Source organism: Nicotiana attenuata, unplaced genomic scaffold (assembly GCF_001879085.1).
Source record: "Nicotiana attenuata strain UT unplaced genomic scaffold, NIATTr2, whole genome shotgun sequence".
Taxonomy (NCBI): Eukaryota; Viridiplantae; Streptophyta; class Magnoliopsida; order Solanales; family Solanaceae; genus Nicotiana; species Nicotiana attenuata.
In genome coordinates, this window is record NW_017670325.1 from 166,584 (window position 1) to 183,959 (window position 17,376).

General features: G+C 37.0%; 1 protein-coding gene across 1 annotated transcript; it reads left to right on the forward strand.

Annotated features, from left to right (window-relative positions):
• Positions 1 to 12,155: 12,155 nt before the first annotated feature.
• LOC109237882 (RPM1-interacting protein 4-like) lies at positions 12,156 to 16,301 on the forward strand. Its single transcript, XM_019404274.1, has 4 exons — positions 12,156 to 12,194; positions 13,328 to 13,576; positions 15,101 to 15,289; positions 16,065 to 16,301. Exons 1-4 carry the CDS (start codon positions 12,189 to 12,191, stop codon positions 16,083 to 16,085), a joined length of 465 nt encoding a protein of 154 aa, XP_019259819.1. The 5' UTR covers positions 12,156 to 12,188; the 3' UTR covers positions 16,086 to 16,301.
• The last annotated feature ends 1,075 nt before the right edge of the window (positions 16,302 to 17,376 follow it).

The following is a 17,376-nucleotide window of genomic DNA, read 5'->3' on the forward strand; positions in this document are numbered from 1 at the left end:
CAACTAATTCATGTTCAAATGCCTCTATAAACCTTTCCTCTAGTTTAGCAAGACTAAGTAAGCGTTTGGACATAAAAATTATAATTTTGGAAGAAAAAAAATAGTATTTGAAATTAAGTTGAAAATGATATTTGGAATATGAAATTATGTTTGGACATGCATTTCACTTGAAAAAAATATTGCAGTTTCGTGAGTGGGGAAAAAAAATTTGAAAATTTTGAAAAAGTACTCATTTTCAAACAAAATCCAAAAAGTTGCAAAATCTATTGGACAAACACATTTTTGAAAGAAAAAAATTAATTTTTTTTATGGACAAACGGGGCCTAAAATATATCTCTTACTTTTTCACCTACAAAATACACTAAATTATGGGTTGAGAAGAGCTAGAAAAATTAGTTACGCCCATTCCTTTTTTTTTTTTTTGGATTCTATGTTCTATTTTTGTGAAATAATTGATTGTGAAAGTAAATAATATCATTTGAACCTTTTCCGAAAAAAGATTTACCAAATGTTAGTAATTTACTATAAACGTGGATGTCGATAAAAGTTTGTTAAACATTATAATGAAGAAAATATCCCGTAGATCAAGAGGAGACGATCTAAGTACCTAACTCTTAATTTAATTCTTTTCCGTATAAAAAGCATTTCATTAAAATATTTCTTCGATGTTAAAAAAATAAAGAAAAAAGAATCATTTTGAACCGAAACCGATGAAATTCAATTTGTATTTGGTTTTGATTATTTTATCGCATTTAGCAAATTACTTGTTTAATTTTTTCATAATCCCGACTTTAAAAAGGGCTACCCTGTGCAGTAAACTCCCGCTACGCGCGGGGTCCGAGGAAGGACCGGTCCACAAGGGTTTATTGTACGCAGTCTTACCCTGCATTTCTGCAAGAGACTGTTTCTGCGGCTCGATCCTGTGCCTTTACCAGTTACACCAAGGCTCCCCTTCATAATCTCGAATTTAGTCTAATAATAAACAACCCCACCAATTTTATTATCAGAATCAAGATTAAAGGATGATTTTGTAATCAAGAAGCAAACTTTGCTATTATTTGAAATTAAAGTCACCAACTTTGCATTTTACAAACCATGGCAAGATCAATAAGAGGACTACTGTCAGAATCTGACTAATTAAGATGGAATTTAACAGATGCGAAAAGGAATTGCGACACTTTTTTGGGACGAATTTAGATTTATTGAATAGAAAAAATAGAACTGAATTACAAGCTAAGGAAAATGAAAAATTAACAACTAAATGAAACGGAGCTCCATGGTTGTACTCTAGATCTGCAGAAGAAGAGAAGAAATTTGGGTTAGAAGAGAAGAGAAAGAGGTGAGGATCAGAAGAAGAGAAAGAGGAGTGAGAAAGGAAGATACCGTGTAATTCGTCAGCCTTCTCTGTAGAGTTTGTTAGTTAAATAACAAACTCTTTGCCAGCTGGCACAATCTGGACCTTCGAGCCTCATTAAGTGACGATTATTCTGAGCCGTCGATTCAGGGATCCGTTAGGCCTCCTCTACTGCTTCAAGTTTGAACTCCGCTAACCACAACTTTAACTAATAATTTCGGGGTTACAACATACCCTTCCCCTTAAAATAATCCTTGTCCTCAAGGATTATGAACAAAATCCGGAAACTTAGCCTTGATGAAACCATAATACTCCCAAGTCGCATCCTCAGGTGGAAGATTAGACCATTGAATAAGCACTTTCACTGCAGCTGCATTGCCCTTTTTGGTGAGTTGCCTTTGTAAAATTGCAACTAGTTTGACTAAGAACTGACCTTCCTCACTAGTCATAGGTAAGGTAGATTGCACCACAGCCTTGGTGCCAATCTTTTTCTTCAACAATGATACGTGGAACACCGGGTGGACCTTGGAGGTAGGAGGAAGCAACAACTTATAAGCAACTTGGCCAATCTTGTCAAGCACCTGATATGGTCCATAGTATTTGGAACTTAGCTTCACATTCTTCTTGAAAGCCAATGAGGTTTGTCTATAAGGTTGAAGCTTTAAGTACACCATATCACCGGGTTGAAATACTCTCTCTGTTCTTCTCTTGTCAGCAAACAATTTCATTCTTTCTTGAGCCTTAAAGAGGTTGTCCTTCAGCAGTTATTGCATCTGCTGCCTCAACATAACTACATCTTCAGCTGCTGGCACAGTAGTGTCTAAGAGTGGTCCCATAGAGATCTGAGGAGGAGAATAGCCATACAAGGCTTCCACCGGGCTACACTAAATACTGGTATGAAAATTTGTGTTATACCACCATTCTGCTAAATGCAACCAGTTCTTCCATTACGTAGGTCTGTGGCTAGTCATGCATCTCAGATAGTTTTCAATGCATCTATTCACCCTCTCTGTTAGTCCGTCAGTTTGAGGGTGATAAGCTGAGCTATACAACAATTGAGTGCCTTTTAATTTGAACAAAGCCTGCCAAAAGTTACTGAGGAAAATTCTATCTCTATCAAAGACTATCGACTCAGGAGTGCCATGCAAAGTATGAACTCTTTTCCAAAACTTATTAGCCACATCAACCGCAGTAAAAGGGTGAGATAATGACATGAAATGGGCTGATTTAGTCATTCTATCCACCACTACAAAAATGACATCTTTGCCTTTGGATTGGGGCAAACCTTTAATGAAATCCATTGAGATATGTCTCCAAGCTTGATCAAGTATAGGAAGTGGCTGTAACAAACCAGGGTAAGCCACAGATTCATCCTTACTCTTCTGACACACATTGCATTCAAACACATAGTTTATAACCATTTGTTTCATTAAAGACCAATAGAATAGTTGAGCTAATCTTTTGAGTGTACCTAACTGCCCTGAGTGCCCACCAATAGAAGAATCGTGAAAAACTTGAATCAACCGATGCCTCAGGTTACCAGTTGTCCCAATGTATATCTTTCCTTGTCTTCTCAGTACTCCAGAAAGAATTGCCATAGTTGTGGTCCTTGTACATTTATTGATAGTTGTGCCATCAATTCAGAAGCTAGAGTATCACCAATGTAGCTATCACTGATTTTTTGCATCCAAGCTGGGATTGTCGTGCTTATAGCATGAAGTGAAGCTTGAGGGTGAGTGTCATCTGGAACCTGTAAGCCTTCATATTGTCTTGAGAGGGCATCAACCACTCTTTCTCAGCCCATCTCTTGTATTGGACCTCGTAATCCAGTCCCAACAACTTGGTCAATCCCTTCTGCTGGACCGCTGAATTGACTTTCTGATCAAGCAGGTACTTTAAACTATGGTGATTAGTCCTTACTACAAAGTGCTTGTATTGGAGATAGTGTCTCCATTTGTCTATGGCACTAAGCAATGCCATATATTCCTTTTAATAAATGGATTTACCCCTGTGTTTGAGTGCCAGTACCTTGCTGAAAAAAGCTATGGGCCTTCCCTTTTGCATTAGGATATCACCAATACCTGAGTGACTAGCATCTGTTTCTACTATGAACTGCTGAGTGTAATCTGGCAAGGCAAGTACTGGTGTAGTTGACATGACTTTCTTAAGTGTGATGAAAGCTTGTTTTGTCAGGAGAAGAAGCATTAATGCCCCTGTCAGGAGGTGTGAGAGGTTGGCCATGGAGAGTTTGAGAAGGGGTCGAGGTAGGTCTAAGAAGCACTGGGGAGAAGTGATTAGGCAGGACATGATGCTGCTTCAGCTCACTGAGTACATGACCCTTGATAGGAGGGCGTGGAGGTGGAGGATTAAGGTAGAAGGTTAGTAGGTAGTATATAGTGTTTACCGATAGGCTTAGTAGCGTGCATGTCCCTTTATATTCTTAGATTTTTATTACGATATGTGATTTTGTTCGCCTCAGGTATTGTATTCCCTGTTGCTATTATTTGATACTACTTATCCTTTATCTCTCCCTTTTTTCTCTTCCATCTTTCTTCCTTCCTTGCTTCCCTCTTCTTCTTCTTGCCCTTCCTGAGCCAAGGGTCTATTGGAAACAACCTCTCTACCTGCATTAGGTAGGGGTAAGGTCTGCGTACAGACTACCCTCCCCAAACCCCACACGTTGGGATCAAACTAGGTTTGTTGTTGTTGTTGTTGATGATGAAAGCTTGTTCTGCCTATTCATTCCACTTGTATGCATCCTTCTTTAAGAGGTATGTTAAGGTCTGCAAATAGTGCCATAGCGAGCCACATATTTCCTGTAATAACCCGTTAACCCTAAGAACCCTCTGAGAGCTTTAAGAGTGGTTGGTTTGGGCCAGTTAACCATAGCTTCTACTTTGCTAGGGTCAGTTGCTACTTGCTACTCCACGAACATTGATGACACGTCCCAGGTACTCAACTTGAGGTTGGCCAAATGAACACTTCGGCCTCTTAGCATAGAATGTGTTCTTTTTCAAATGGTCAAAATACCATAAATAAATTGCTCACATGCTCACACAAAGATCTTCTATAAATTAATATGTCGTCAAAGAATACTAGTACAAACTTTCTGAGAAAAGGCTAAAAAACCTGGTTCATTAAGGCTTGAAAAGTTGCAGGAGCATTTGTAAGCCCAAAGGGCATTACTCTGAACTCATAGTGGCCCATGTGTGTTCTGAATGCAGTCTTGAAGATGTCTTCTGCCTTCATTCTGATTTGGTGGTATCCAGCCCTCAGATCCACCTTAGAGAAAATCACAGACCCATGTAATTTATCTAACAAGTCATCCACAATGGGTATAGGGTATTTGTCCTTGACTGTGATATCATTTAACCCTCTATAATCCACACAAAACCTCCAAGTTCCATCTTTTTTCTTCACTAATAAGGCTGGAGATGAGAATGGTGATTGGCTAGGCTGAATGATCCCACTCGACAACATCTTTCTTACTTTCCTCTCTAGCTCTTCCTTCTGATAATAGTTGTACCTGTAAGGTCTCAAATTGACAGGGTTTGCCCCAGGTTTTAATGGAATTTGGTGATCCAATGACTTGGCAGGAGGTAAGGCTTTGGGTTCTGCAAAAATGTCTTGATAGTCACTAAGTACTTGTTGTATAGGGGAAGCTATTTCTTTTTCTTGTGATGGAATCACACTGACCATAAACAGATGGGCCATGAGTGTGTGTCCCATCTTCAATAATCTCACCATTGAGCTGCTACTGATCATATTTAGCCTGCCTTTTTCAGTAATGGAATGTAAGACAGTCTTGTTGCCCTTTCTCCCAATTGTCACAGTATTCTTCTTATGATCAAACTTGGTGGGGTTGTAATTTTTCATCCAATCATTGCCCAAAACCAAGTCACAATCACCTAAGTTGATGATTCTCAAGTCTTCTTGAAATGATTTTCCTCCCATCTTCCAACTGAACCCCATGTATTGGAAAAAATTGAGTTTATATATATTAAAGTAATTGAAAGATGACATTTCATGACACGAAGGCTAGTCAAAGAATGATGATTAGCAAAGAGGCACGAGTTGCAACAAATACGAGCAGAGGCACGAGCAGAGACACGAGCAGATAATCAAAAGACTCGGTGTTCGTACCTATTTAAGTCCAAAAATTAAGGAGAATGAATCTGACAGCACAAGAGAGTACGGATACAGTATTTAATAAACATTAAATACTGAAAATGTTAGAAAATCTGTATTGAATTATAATGATTGTCATTGTAATGTAGCATTAAATGCCTTTAATTGTCTATAATGACCTTATTATGATAAAGGCAAAACGTATATCTTAGAAATAACTATAAAAAGGAGACGACTGATCATTTGTAAGGACACGAATTATCATTGGAATATATTGATTTACTTTGTTTTCTTCTGTTCATCTTATTGTTAGCAAAAATCAATTTCCTTTATTCATTTTTTGATTATCAGTAACCCGAGTTCTTCTAAAATAAAGCTTTGACCGAAATTCTACTTTTTGGTTAAACAAATTGGTTCCGTTACCGTAAATATGATAATCTATTCTTTCTTAACCTAACCTTTTTTGTTGCATCAACCATGTCAAACGTTAATGACATCAACCAAGGAAACCAAAGAAACCAAGGAAACCATCAACTCCAGGGGAATTCACAAGATGATCGCACCCCGATCCCTTCTCCACAAAGCTCCCCTCGGCGGTCTCGAGAAGACACTCCTGATGGATCTCATTCGAATGCAAATGCTCAATTTGAAAATGATGAAGCTATCAATGAAGCTTTGCAAAAGCTAATCGCTCAACAGGTCAATAAAGCTCTTGAGGCCTTTGTCACCAGTTACCTGTTGCACCACCAACACCAACTCCAAATAACAACACTTTGGAAACCCCTCGTTCTGGGCTTGCTGATTCGGGCAGTGGTGGAATCCCCAGTGAGTCACGAGATGGAGAACCAGGTAACTTAGTCAATTCTGATTTACAAAATTTAGTATTAACACTGCAGAAACAGCTCAAGGAGCAAAGTGACTGTATAGAGCAAATACCTGGAGTACCGTCTGTAATCAAAGGGATAGATATGGACAAACATTCACAACAACCTTGGAAGCCAAGTGCTGCTCCCCTCCCAATTCCAAAGAAATTCAAAATACCTGATATTCCAAAATACGATGGAACAACTGATCCACGAGACCATGTGACTGCATTCACAACTGGCGTAAAAGGCAACGACTTGACCAAACAAGAAATTGAATCAGTATTGGTCAAAAAATTTGGTGAAACACTCACTAAGGGAGCATTAACAGGTATTCTCTTTTACCCAAAAATTCCATAAATTTTTTTGCTGAGCTTGCAGATTCATTTATCAAAGCACATTCGGGAGCTTAAAAAGTCGAAAAAAGAATGAAAGATATTTTCAAAATCAAATAAGGGGACTCAAAGTTGCTTAGAGAGTTCGTGGATAGATTCCAGCGTGAAAGAATGACGTTACCACGTGTACCAGATAATTGGGCAGCTATAGCCTTCACTAGTAATTTGAATGAAAAAAGCTCAGAAGCCACGAGGCGACTCAAGGAAAGTCTTCGTGAATTCCCAGCGACAACATGGAATGACGTTTACAACAGGTATAGCACGAAGCTAAGGATAGAAGAAGATATTATCTCACGGTCTCAAAAAGAGGAAAAGGTGAGTTCGAGACGGGCGGAAACCGAAAAAAGGTCCGGTAAAAACAGATACGAACCATATATGGGCCCAGCGGGAAAAGATTCACGATCAAAACATGACAATTCAAGGTACAATCATAAATCGAGGAATAGAGAATCGGGCTCATCATCAAGGTTCGGGAATGATCGTAAACGCGAGAGTCGCGAGATGATGATAGAAACTTGAAGGCAAGATTTGGCAGTTATAATTTTAATGTAAGCACTTCCGAGCTCGTAGCTGTTTTAAGAAGCATGGGTGATAAGGTGCGGTGGCCAAAAGAAATGAGATCAAATCCAAACAGGCGCAATCCTGATCACTGGTGCGAATTTCACAACGATCATGGTCATAAAATGGCAGATTATAGGTTGCTACAAGGTGAAGTTGATCATCTGTTGAAGCAAGTGTATCTCACCGAATTATTCAGTGAGAAAGGTAAGCAAGCATACATGAAGAATAGGCAGGAGCCCCCTAAACCGCCTTCTCCCAAAAGGACCGTTAATGTTATAAACGGAGGTGAAGAAATTAATGGTGTGACGTACACAGCAGCCAATAAAGTTTCAAAAGTCACAATTACCCACGGGAAGTGGGTTCGACATGTTTTGGAGGAAGAAAGTATTACATTTGATGATGCAGATGCGGATGGCGTGTTAACTCCACATAACGATGCACTGGCAATATCTCTACTTGTACATGGTACTAATGTGAAACGAGTTTTGATTGATCCATGTAGTTCCGTGAACATTATCCTGCTAAGAGTACTGCACGAGATGTAAGCTGAAGATAAGCTAGTACCAAAGGCACATACCTTGTCTGGATTCGACAACTCAAGCGTTGTGACAAAAGAGGAGGTAATGCTTACTACATTTGCAGAAGGGTTGTCAAGGATACAAAATTTCAGGTGGTAGAGTTGGAAATGGCTTACGATATGATTCTCGGGAGACCATGGATCCACGAGATGGATGCCGTTCCGTCTACCTTGCATCAAGTTATCAAATTTCCATCACCATGGGGAATATGTCAAATTCGTGGGGATAAACAAACATCCAGAGGCATCAACTCTGTAGCAGATTCAAATACGAGAAACGAAGACAAATAGCAATTACAGCATCCAGTTGAGGATACCACAATACAAACCTCAACTGAACAAGGGCGAACAGATGTGGACTCACGGCCCGATTCCATTCAAGAACCAGAGGAAAATGAAAATATCAAAACAACGATTGAGGAACTGGAGGCTGTGGAGTTATTTACACAATGGCCAGAAAGGAAAATCTACGTTGGGGCTAACCTGAGCCGCGATATGAACGGTAANAGGAAGAGAAGAACCACGTATGGATGCAGACCCTAAATTACGTAGTCTACCTCCTCTTCTGCTCCTACTAGGGGCAGGAGGAAAGTTATCAACTATGGGGACTCTCCTAGGGTTAGGGTTTGATGAAGACATGATAGTACGAGGAAGAAGCAAACAAGAATTGAATATTCTGAGAATTTTATGTGAGAAAGACAAAGGTGAAAACTATATTTATACTTAGAGGCAACCGTCAAAGGAAAAGGTGCAATGATGGAAAAGTCATAATGAGAACTGTCACTTCGTAATTGGTGAAGCCGTAAAAAAGCCTTAAAAGACGCTGCAAAGTCGCAGAACCAATAAAAACATGCCACGTGTAATAGGCATTAAATGGAAGTGACAAATGAAGCGTCGATTCCATAAGAGAATTAATGGCGGCAAATATTCCCGCTTTAATAAAATCCACTTCCCAAATATTCAATTGGCGAATAAATGGCAAGTGGGGGGACTATCTGTATTGGGAAAAATTGAGTTTATATATATTGAAGTAATTGAAAGATGATTTGTCATGACACGAAGGCTAGTCAAAGAATGATGATTAGCAAAGAGGCACGGGTTGCAACAGATACGAGTAGAGGCACGAGCAGAGACACGAGCAGATAATCAAAAGACTCGGTGCTCGTACCTATTTAAGTCCAAAAATTAAGGAGAATGAATCTGACAACACAAGAGAGTACGGATACAGTATTTAATAAACATTAAATACTGAAAACGTTAGAAAATCTGTGTTGAATTATAATGATTGTCATTGTAATGTAGCATTAAATGCCTTTAATTGTCTATAATGACCTTATTATGACAAAGGCAAAACGTATATCTTAGAAATAGCTATAAAAAGGAGACGACTGATCATTTGTAAGGATACGAATTATCATTGAAATATATTGATTTACTTTGTTTTCTTCTGTTCATCTTATTGTTAGCAAAAATCAATTTCCTTTATTCATTTTTTGATTATCAGTAACCTGAGTTCTTCTAAAATAAAGCTTTGACCGAAATTCCACTTTTTGGTTAAACACCCCATGCAAGAAGCATTGCACATCACATAATTCCCATCTGCAACAGTTACCCTCATTGGAGGACTATAAACTGGTGCATATCCAGTTTCCTTTACAGCTTGTTCATCAAAGAAACTGTGAGTGCTTCCAGAATCCACTAGAATTGTCAGAGTTTTGTTTTTGATAACTCCTTTGACTACTATTGAGTTTACTCCAGAGTTGTTACCAGCTAATGCACTGAGGCACACAGCCTCTAAAACCTCCTGTTGGATTTCCCATTCAATGACAATATTTGACATTACAGAATCTTCCCCTTGAGTCTGTGTTTCTGTTATTACTGTTGCGGGGCTATCTTCATCTTCTCCCACTAAACAATTCAGTTGTCTAGTTTTGCACTGGTGACCAGGAGCCTATTTTTCGCCACATCTAAAACACAAGTGATTGGACTTTCTATATTCATATACCTCGGGGCTCAACCTATATGTTCCAGTTCTATTGGATACTGGTTTTGAGATTCTGTTTGTATTTATAACTCCAGTTTGTGAAGCACCCCTCCTAATTGATTTGTCTTTCCTATGCACAACCTCAATAGCTTTTTCCTGCATTCTAGCTTGCTCGATGGCTTCACTCAAGGTAGCAGGTTTGGACAGCTTCACAGTGTACTTGATTTCTTCCTTAAGGGCCCCCATAAAGCTGGATAAAAAATGAGACTCATTCAATACAGTGGTTCTCATTATCATTTGCGCCTTAAGGTCTTCGAATTTTCCTCAGAATTTCCCTACTAATCCAGTTTGACTCAATTTGTTGAAGTCCTCTACAATGTCTTCCATTAAGGTTTCACCAAAACTAATACACAGTTCATCTTTAAATTTCTCCCAAGTTATTACTCCTTTACTCAGAACAAGGGAATTTAACCAAGTTTCAGCTACACCATTTAAGTATAAAGCAGCAACATCTACCTTTATATTCTCAGCAGTACTATACAATTTAAAATACCTTTCGCATTTTCTGAGCTAAACCTTAGGTTCATTACCTTCGAAACATGGAAGTTCCCATTTGGGAGGAGGTATTGGCCAACCCGGTATCCTGTTAGCTCTAGCCTCAAGGCCAGGCACTGGTAACAACCCATCGCCAAGTGGATCGGCATTTTCTGTTGCTCTCACAAGTCTGGGTAACAGTACGTCACCTTGAGGATTGGCATTGTCCGCTACTCTACAAGTGCTACTTCCAGCGCAGTTAGTCCATCCATGATCTGCTCCAAAGCTCCACGTATAGCCGTCTGTGTCTCGTTCAGTTCTCTACAGATGATTGTCAGTTCCCCCATCACCTCATCATGTTTTGCTAGCTTTTCATCCATCAACTTCATTCGTGTGCCTTCAGCCATTATCGTGCCCACAGGTTACAGAATCAAGCTTTGATACCAAATGTCAGAATCTGACTAATTAAGATGGAATTTAAGAGATGCGAAAAGGAATTGCGACACTTTTTTGGGACGATTTTCGATTTATTGAATAGAAAAAACAGGACTGAATTACAAGCTAAGGAAAATGAAAAATTAACAACTAAATGAAATAGAGCTCCATGGTTGTACTCTAGATCTGCAGAAGAAGAGAAGAAATTTGGGTTAGAAGAGAAGAGAAAAAGGTGAGGATCAGAAGAAGAGAAAGAGGAGTGAGAAAGGAAGATATTGTGTAATTCGTTAGCCTTCTCTGCAGAGTTTGTTAGTTAAATAATAAACTCTTTGCCAGCTGGCACAATCTGGACCTTTGAGCCTCATTAAGTGACGATTATTCTGAGCCGTCGATTCAGGGATCGGTTAGGCCTCCTCTACTGCTTCAAGTTCGAACTTCGCTAACCACAACTTTAACTAATAATTTCGGGATTACAACAACTACAACCCTTCTTTTGGTGGACAATTTGTAAAACCATCGTTTGATTTATTTGTGTATATCTCAGTGCCTTATTAAGATCCTGCTATTCTGACATTATTTTGTATTTTTTTAAAATAAAGTATTCAAATTAATAGAACCGAATACATACTAAAATTAAACAAGATAATAATAATTATGTCTTAGTCCCAAACAAAGGGGACATCCGATAAATTAGACGATTGAGATAATTCGAAAAAGTCTAGTTTTGGTTACTGGTATCGAAAAAATAATGTGATATAAAAATTGTTGTTTTCATATAAACTTTTGAATTATTTCGCCTTAATTTTGTTAAAGACATCTGGCAAGAGTCTAATATTGGACTCAAGGTTGTTTGGTTTTATTTCAATGGAAACAAATAGCTCTAACCAACAATAAACACTCCAAAAGATGAGTCAACAAAAACCAGTTAAATCATTTTGCTTTCGTTTAAGGATCATCTGGTTTCCTCCGTGTAAAGAAAAAGACAATTTTAAAGTCGTCGTTTTTTTTTTAATAATCTTGGTGTTCGGATTAGTTTGCGCGTACTTCAACTAATTTCACGTGGTATCTACTACCAACATAAATATTGTATAGCTCTGTCTACCGAGACTTAACCAGATGAGAAGAAATCAGCTACCGCTTTGTTGTTTGGTTTTATTTCAATGGAAACAAATAGTTGTAACCAACGAATCAATTTCTCTAGTTGCCTAGCAGGTCCAAATTTCATTGGGATCTCCGATAAATTAAAGAAAATAAATTTAAATTGGTCCCACGTCAAATCTTGAGTTTTCTTAATACACAATTAGTCATTGTTCAATGGAAAAACTCAATAACAAGAAGAAGAATCCCAAAATCATTAATGGCTGTAAGTAATATTTTCTCTTCAATTTCTGGTTTTTGCACCTTAATTAGCTTGTTATTCTTGATTACGTCTTTATTATTAAGAAAAAAAACACCTGAATTTAGTTAGTTTATTTTATGGCCCTAATTACTCATTTTTGAAAACCATGAAGTGCATTTTTTGCCTTTACAATCAAATATATAGTTACGTCGAAGGTGTTGTTGAAATCGAAGAGGAGTTTCAGCGTAGCTGGTAAAGTTGCTGGCATGTGACCACGAGGTTACAGATTCGAGCAATGGAAATAGCCTCTTGCAAAAATGCAGGGTAAAGTTACGTACAATAGACCCTTTTGGTCCGGCCCTTACCCGGACCCCATATATAGCGGGAGCTTAGTGCACCAAACTGCCCTTTAAAGGTGTTGTTGAAATCATAGATTATGGATGTTAAAAATCTTAGGATTCTTCTTATTTGTAGATTAAGATACTATGTGATTAAAGAACAAATCCAAAGTTGTTTCTCAGGGACCAAAAAGTTAGGGATTAAATTTTTATATATCGTGTTAGTATATTTACTTTTAACAGCTTGTTTGGATGATTGTTAACTATATTTTTTTATTGTTACTTAAATTTTACTGTATCGTATCGTTAAATTCATTGATACGTAACTTTGAAAAGTGCCACTTTATGGAACGATCGATTGTGTGTGGTGGCGTCTTTACCTTATTTTTTCTTCTCGTCTTGCCCATTTTTATTATTAAATAATCTTATTTTAACATTTACCCTACTTTTTTATATGATAATATTACCTCGTACCTTACTTTTTCTTTATAACATTGCAAGTTTATTCTTCATATTGTGGGTGCATGACATCATGAAACGACGGCAAACATTACAATCTATCCAAACATTATATACATCAAAATGATACAATATAGTATAATATAATACTATACGATACATTATGAAACGATACATAACAACCATCCAAACAGGTTGTAAGTCCTATATTTTCAATGAGTCATTTAGTCATGTCAACGATTTATATATATTCCAGTAGAAAATATAGAGAACTTAAATAGAGCGGCATAACTAGTGATGATTCATACAGCCGACCTCAAGTTAGCTTAATATTGAAGCGTTGTTGTATACTCGTTGCAGCAGGGATCACATGTTCCTAAGTTCGGAAACTGGGATGGTGACAATGTGCCATACACAGCGTATTTTGAGAATGCGCGCAAAGGAAAAGGCGGTAAGATGATAAATCCAAATGATCCAGAGGAGAATCCAGAGGCTTTTGCATATAGAGGATATGAAGATGCTAGTATTAATGTTTCTCCTGCGAAAACTCCTTTAATCGAAACGCCTCAGTACAATTATGGTCATCGCAGAAATCCTTCTGATGATCTTGTAAGTTTTTCTCTCTTTGATTGTCTCAATTTAAATTTATTGTCTCTTTAGAAAACACTGAATGATAAACTCAGATTGCCTCTTTAAATGTTTGGTTAGAGCTTTAGAATCATCATTTAAGGGTGACGATAACATAATATCTTTTGATTTAAAACCTTGTCTAATGTTATTATTACAGTCAAACCTCCCTACAACAGCCTCATTTGTTCCAGACATTTTCGGCTGTTATAGAGAACATATCTTATAACATAGCATGAAAATTGGTTCTACAAAAAACATAGCTTTTATAGTGAATGGTTGTTATATATCGATGCTGTTATAGAGAGTTCTGACCGTAGTACAAAATTCACTAAAAATTTTGTAAGAACATGCAAGAATTCTTAGCAAGAAAGTTGTTAAAGTGATCAATATGTCATTGTGATAGTTATGAGATTGATGGCAAAATTGAGCTAATCTTAGGGTGCACAAACAACTTTTTGAGAGCCAAATTTTATCGTATTTCATGTCCCGCTGCTAAAATAAAGTCTTTTTTACGGTAAAAACTTACTTGCACTCGATATTTACACCATACAGAAGTGGAAGGGAATGTCACCACCCAAAAGTGGAGGTAGCTCATGACTTATAGTCCTACTTTACTAAGAGGGCTTCTCATTTGAATCTAAATCCTAATTTTATATCTTTGATTGTATTTAATCAAAATTCATACTAAAGGAAGAATATCTCAAGATTCCCTAAACTTGACACGATTTATTCGGAGTACACCTGAACTATTTTGGTCTTGATTACTCCCTTAGCTATTTTTGGATGTGCACCAAGTAAAACATGCCTTTTTTTTGCTAGTATTTTATAAGTATATTCAAGCTTAATTTTTGTGAAAATAGTACGGGCTAGCCAGTTTTCGGACTGGTAACTAAAAAATAATCAGTGTTTGTAAAGCCGTTAAAAAATAGTCATTATGCCAATAGCAGCGCCGGGCATCTAAGTTGGTATGGAAGAACTGTTGCGCCGTGGGAAATCCTTCTCTATACAAGTTCTCGGACGAGGTTTTTGAACAGAACTTCGATAGGCGAGAGGTGTAAGTTGTTTTGTTGAAACATGGAAAGTTCTGGCATAATATGCGGGATTATGGAGTTGTTGTGTATAAACTTCCAGAATATTATGTTGGAACTCCAGCACACGGAAAGTTCCTGCATTGTATGTGGGATTATGGAGCTCATGCATATAAACTTCCGCATATTATGTTTGAATTCTAGCACATTATACTGAAAAACTCATATGTACAAAATTCGAACTCCAGCATATTATGCTGGAATATTTCCGGATTTTTAAGGGTGTTTTTGTTTATATTTTATCTTTACATAAAAAAGTAGCTAAAATTCGATTACTTTTGAAAATGTGGCTATTTTTCAATTACCAATTGTAAATCTATTTTTTATTTCCCCCCTTAATTTCCTAGTCAAATTGTGAAGTACTGAGTGGTCAAGAAATATATCTCTAATTAAATCACTTTCTCCTGTATGACAGTCTAATTATTCATCAGCATCAGTACCAAAATTTGGAGCATGGGATGAGAAAGACCCCAAATCTGGCGAAGGATTTACAGTAATTTTCAACAAAGTAAAAGAGGAAAAGCAGATAGCAGCTGCTAAATTCCCTATTGTGCAGCCACAACCAAACATGCCTTCCTCACATAAAAGAAATACTAAATCAAAGGTATGTCTCATTCTTGCATATGTGAACACTCATAGGCTTCAAGATTTTTTTTTAAAAAAAGAGCAGATCTATATGGAAAATAGACAATAATTGTCTTCAATTCGAACTATATATAGTAGTGGATGCAGTGGTACTCCACATCCGCTTTTTGGACTTGTACGCACGTTTGTTTGGGATCTAGGATGACCCGAGCGCATTTCAGCGCGTCATGTGAGAAATTGTGAAAATGAGTTTTATAGTTGAAATTCTTAAGTTTTGATGATCGATACTTGTTATTTGATGTTATTTCGATGATCTGAGGTAGCAAGCAAGTTTGTAGGATGTTATTGCACTCGTGTGCATGTTCGATTTGGAGCCCGAGGGGCTCGAGTGAGTTTTGAGTGTGTTACAGATGGGTTTGCAACTGTTGATGCCCAAAAGTTGCTGGTGTCCAGTTGCAGATCTCGTATTTGTGAGGTCATGCTCGTATTTGCAGTCGCAGGATCGCATTTGCGATAAAGGGGCTGGGCTGGGTGTCTTCGCATTTGCGAATGCAGGTTCTTTTTGTTGTCTGTTTTATTGTCATTCAAGGTTTATTTGTTAGCTTCTGCATGACGTAATGTTATTTCGATTGCAACAGTTAACTCATCTACATGTGTCCCATTGACAAAAATTGAAATAAGAAATTATATAAATTTAGTAACTTCACCTATAGTTAAAATAGTTTCACACTCATTCTTTAGGCACGTACATATTATTTGGTTTTCTGATTTTCCTTTTTTCTACTATTTTGCAGATGTTTTGCTGCCTCTTTTGAACATCTACATTCTCAAGTTTAATGATTATTTTGCTCCCCCATTCCTCTCACTCTATGGCGTAAGCAAAAGTTGAAGAATTTTGTATTAAGGTTTCTTGTGGAAAAAATATTTTGTTACATTTCAGTCAAACTTTATTAATGCATCTTCGTTGATAAAAAACATGGTGTATGTATATTTATTTCTACTGATAATTTGAGACATTAATATATCGAGTTATTGACGGACCATATAAGTTGTATAGTTTACTTGGATTGAATTTAATATAGTTTATTGGAATTTTTACATTCCTATGCCACATAGGAAACCTTATTACCCTCAATGTTTAAGGTTTGACTTAATTACACTTAGTATATCAAATTACCAATTCTATACCATAGTCATAGTGTATTTTAACCTAAAAAGCTAGCATCCTTGCCTGTTTATTAGCTGGATTTCGTCCTCACGAAAGACGCACTGTTTGCTTGCCAATAGCAGTTCCATTCAGCTTCTGTAACGCTTTTTCTGCATCGTTTCTGTCGCAACAAATTAGATCCATTTGTTACTGAACTACTTACAGCCTAAGAGTAAGTTAATAATTTGGCAAATGACAACCGCAACCGACAACCTACCTTTTTGCAAACTGCACAAAACCACATCCTTTCCCAACTGGTATCTTTACAGAAGCTATTTTTCCATTTTAATTAATTATCAGTTTATCTTTTAGTTCAAAGCCAGAAAGTAAAAGAACCACAATATTAGTGTATCAACTACATCTTCTTGACAACAATTGAAGAATGTAAAAATTCCTATGCGGCATAGGAATGTAAAAATGCATCTACAATTGAAAACAATGCATCTACATTCTATCTACAAATAATCTACATTTCATCTACAAAATATCTACAAACTAGGTATATTGAATTTTAATATCCCAATTCCCATTCGATTGTAGTTTAATTGGGATTTTCGACATAATTGCATTTTTTGCAGAAGATTTTTAAAAGTTTTAGTCGTTTTTAATTTGTGAAAACAGAAAACAAAGCATCTACAATTAGAATACAAATAATCTACAATTTATCTATAAAATATCTACAAACTGGGTACATTGAATTTTTATATCCCAATTCCCATTCAATTGTAGCATAATTGGGATTTTTGACATAATTGCGTTTTTTCAGAAGATTTGTAGAAGTTTTAGCTGTTTTTTATTTGTGAAAACAGAAAATAAAGCATCTACAATCAGAATACAAATAATCTACAATTTATCTACAATTTCTGCAATATGTCTTCTTCTTCTTCTTCTTCTTCTTC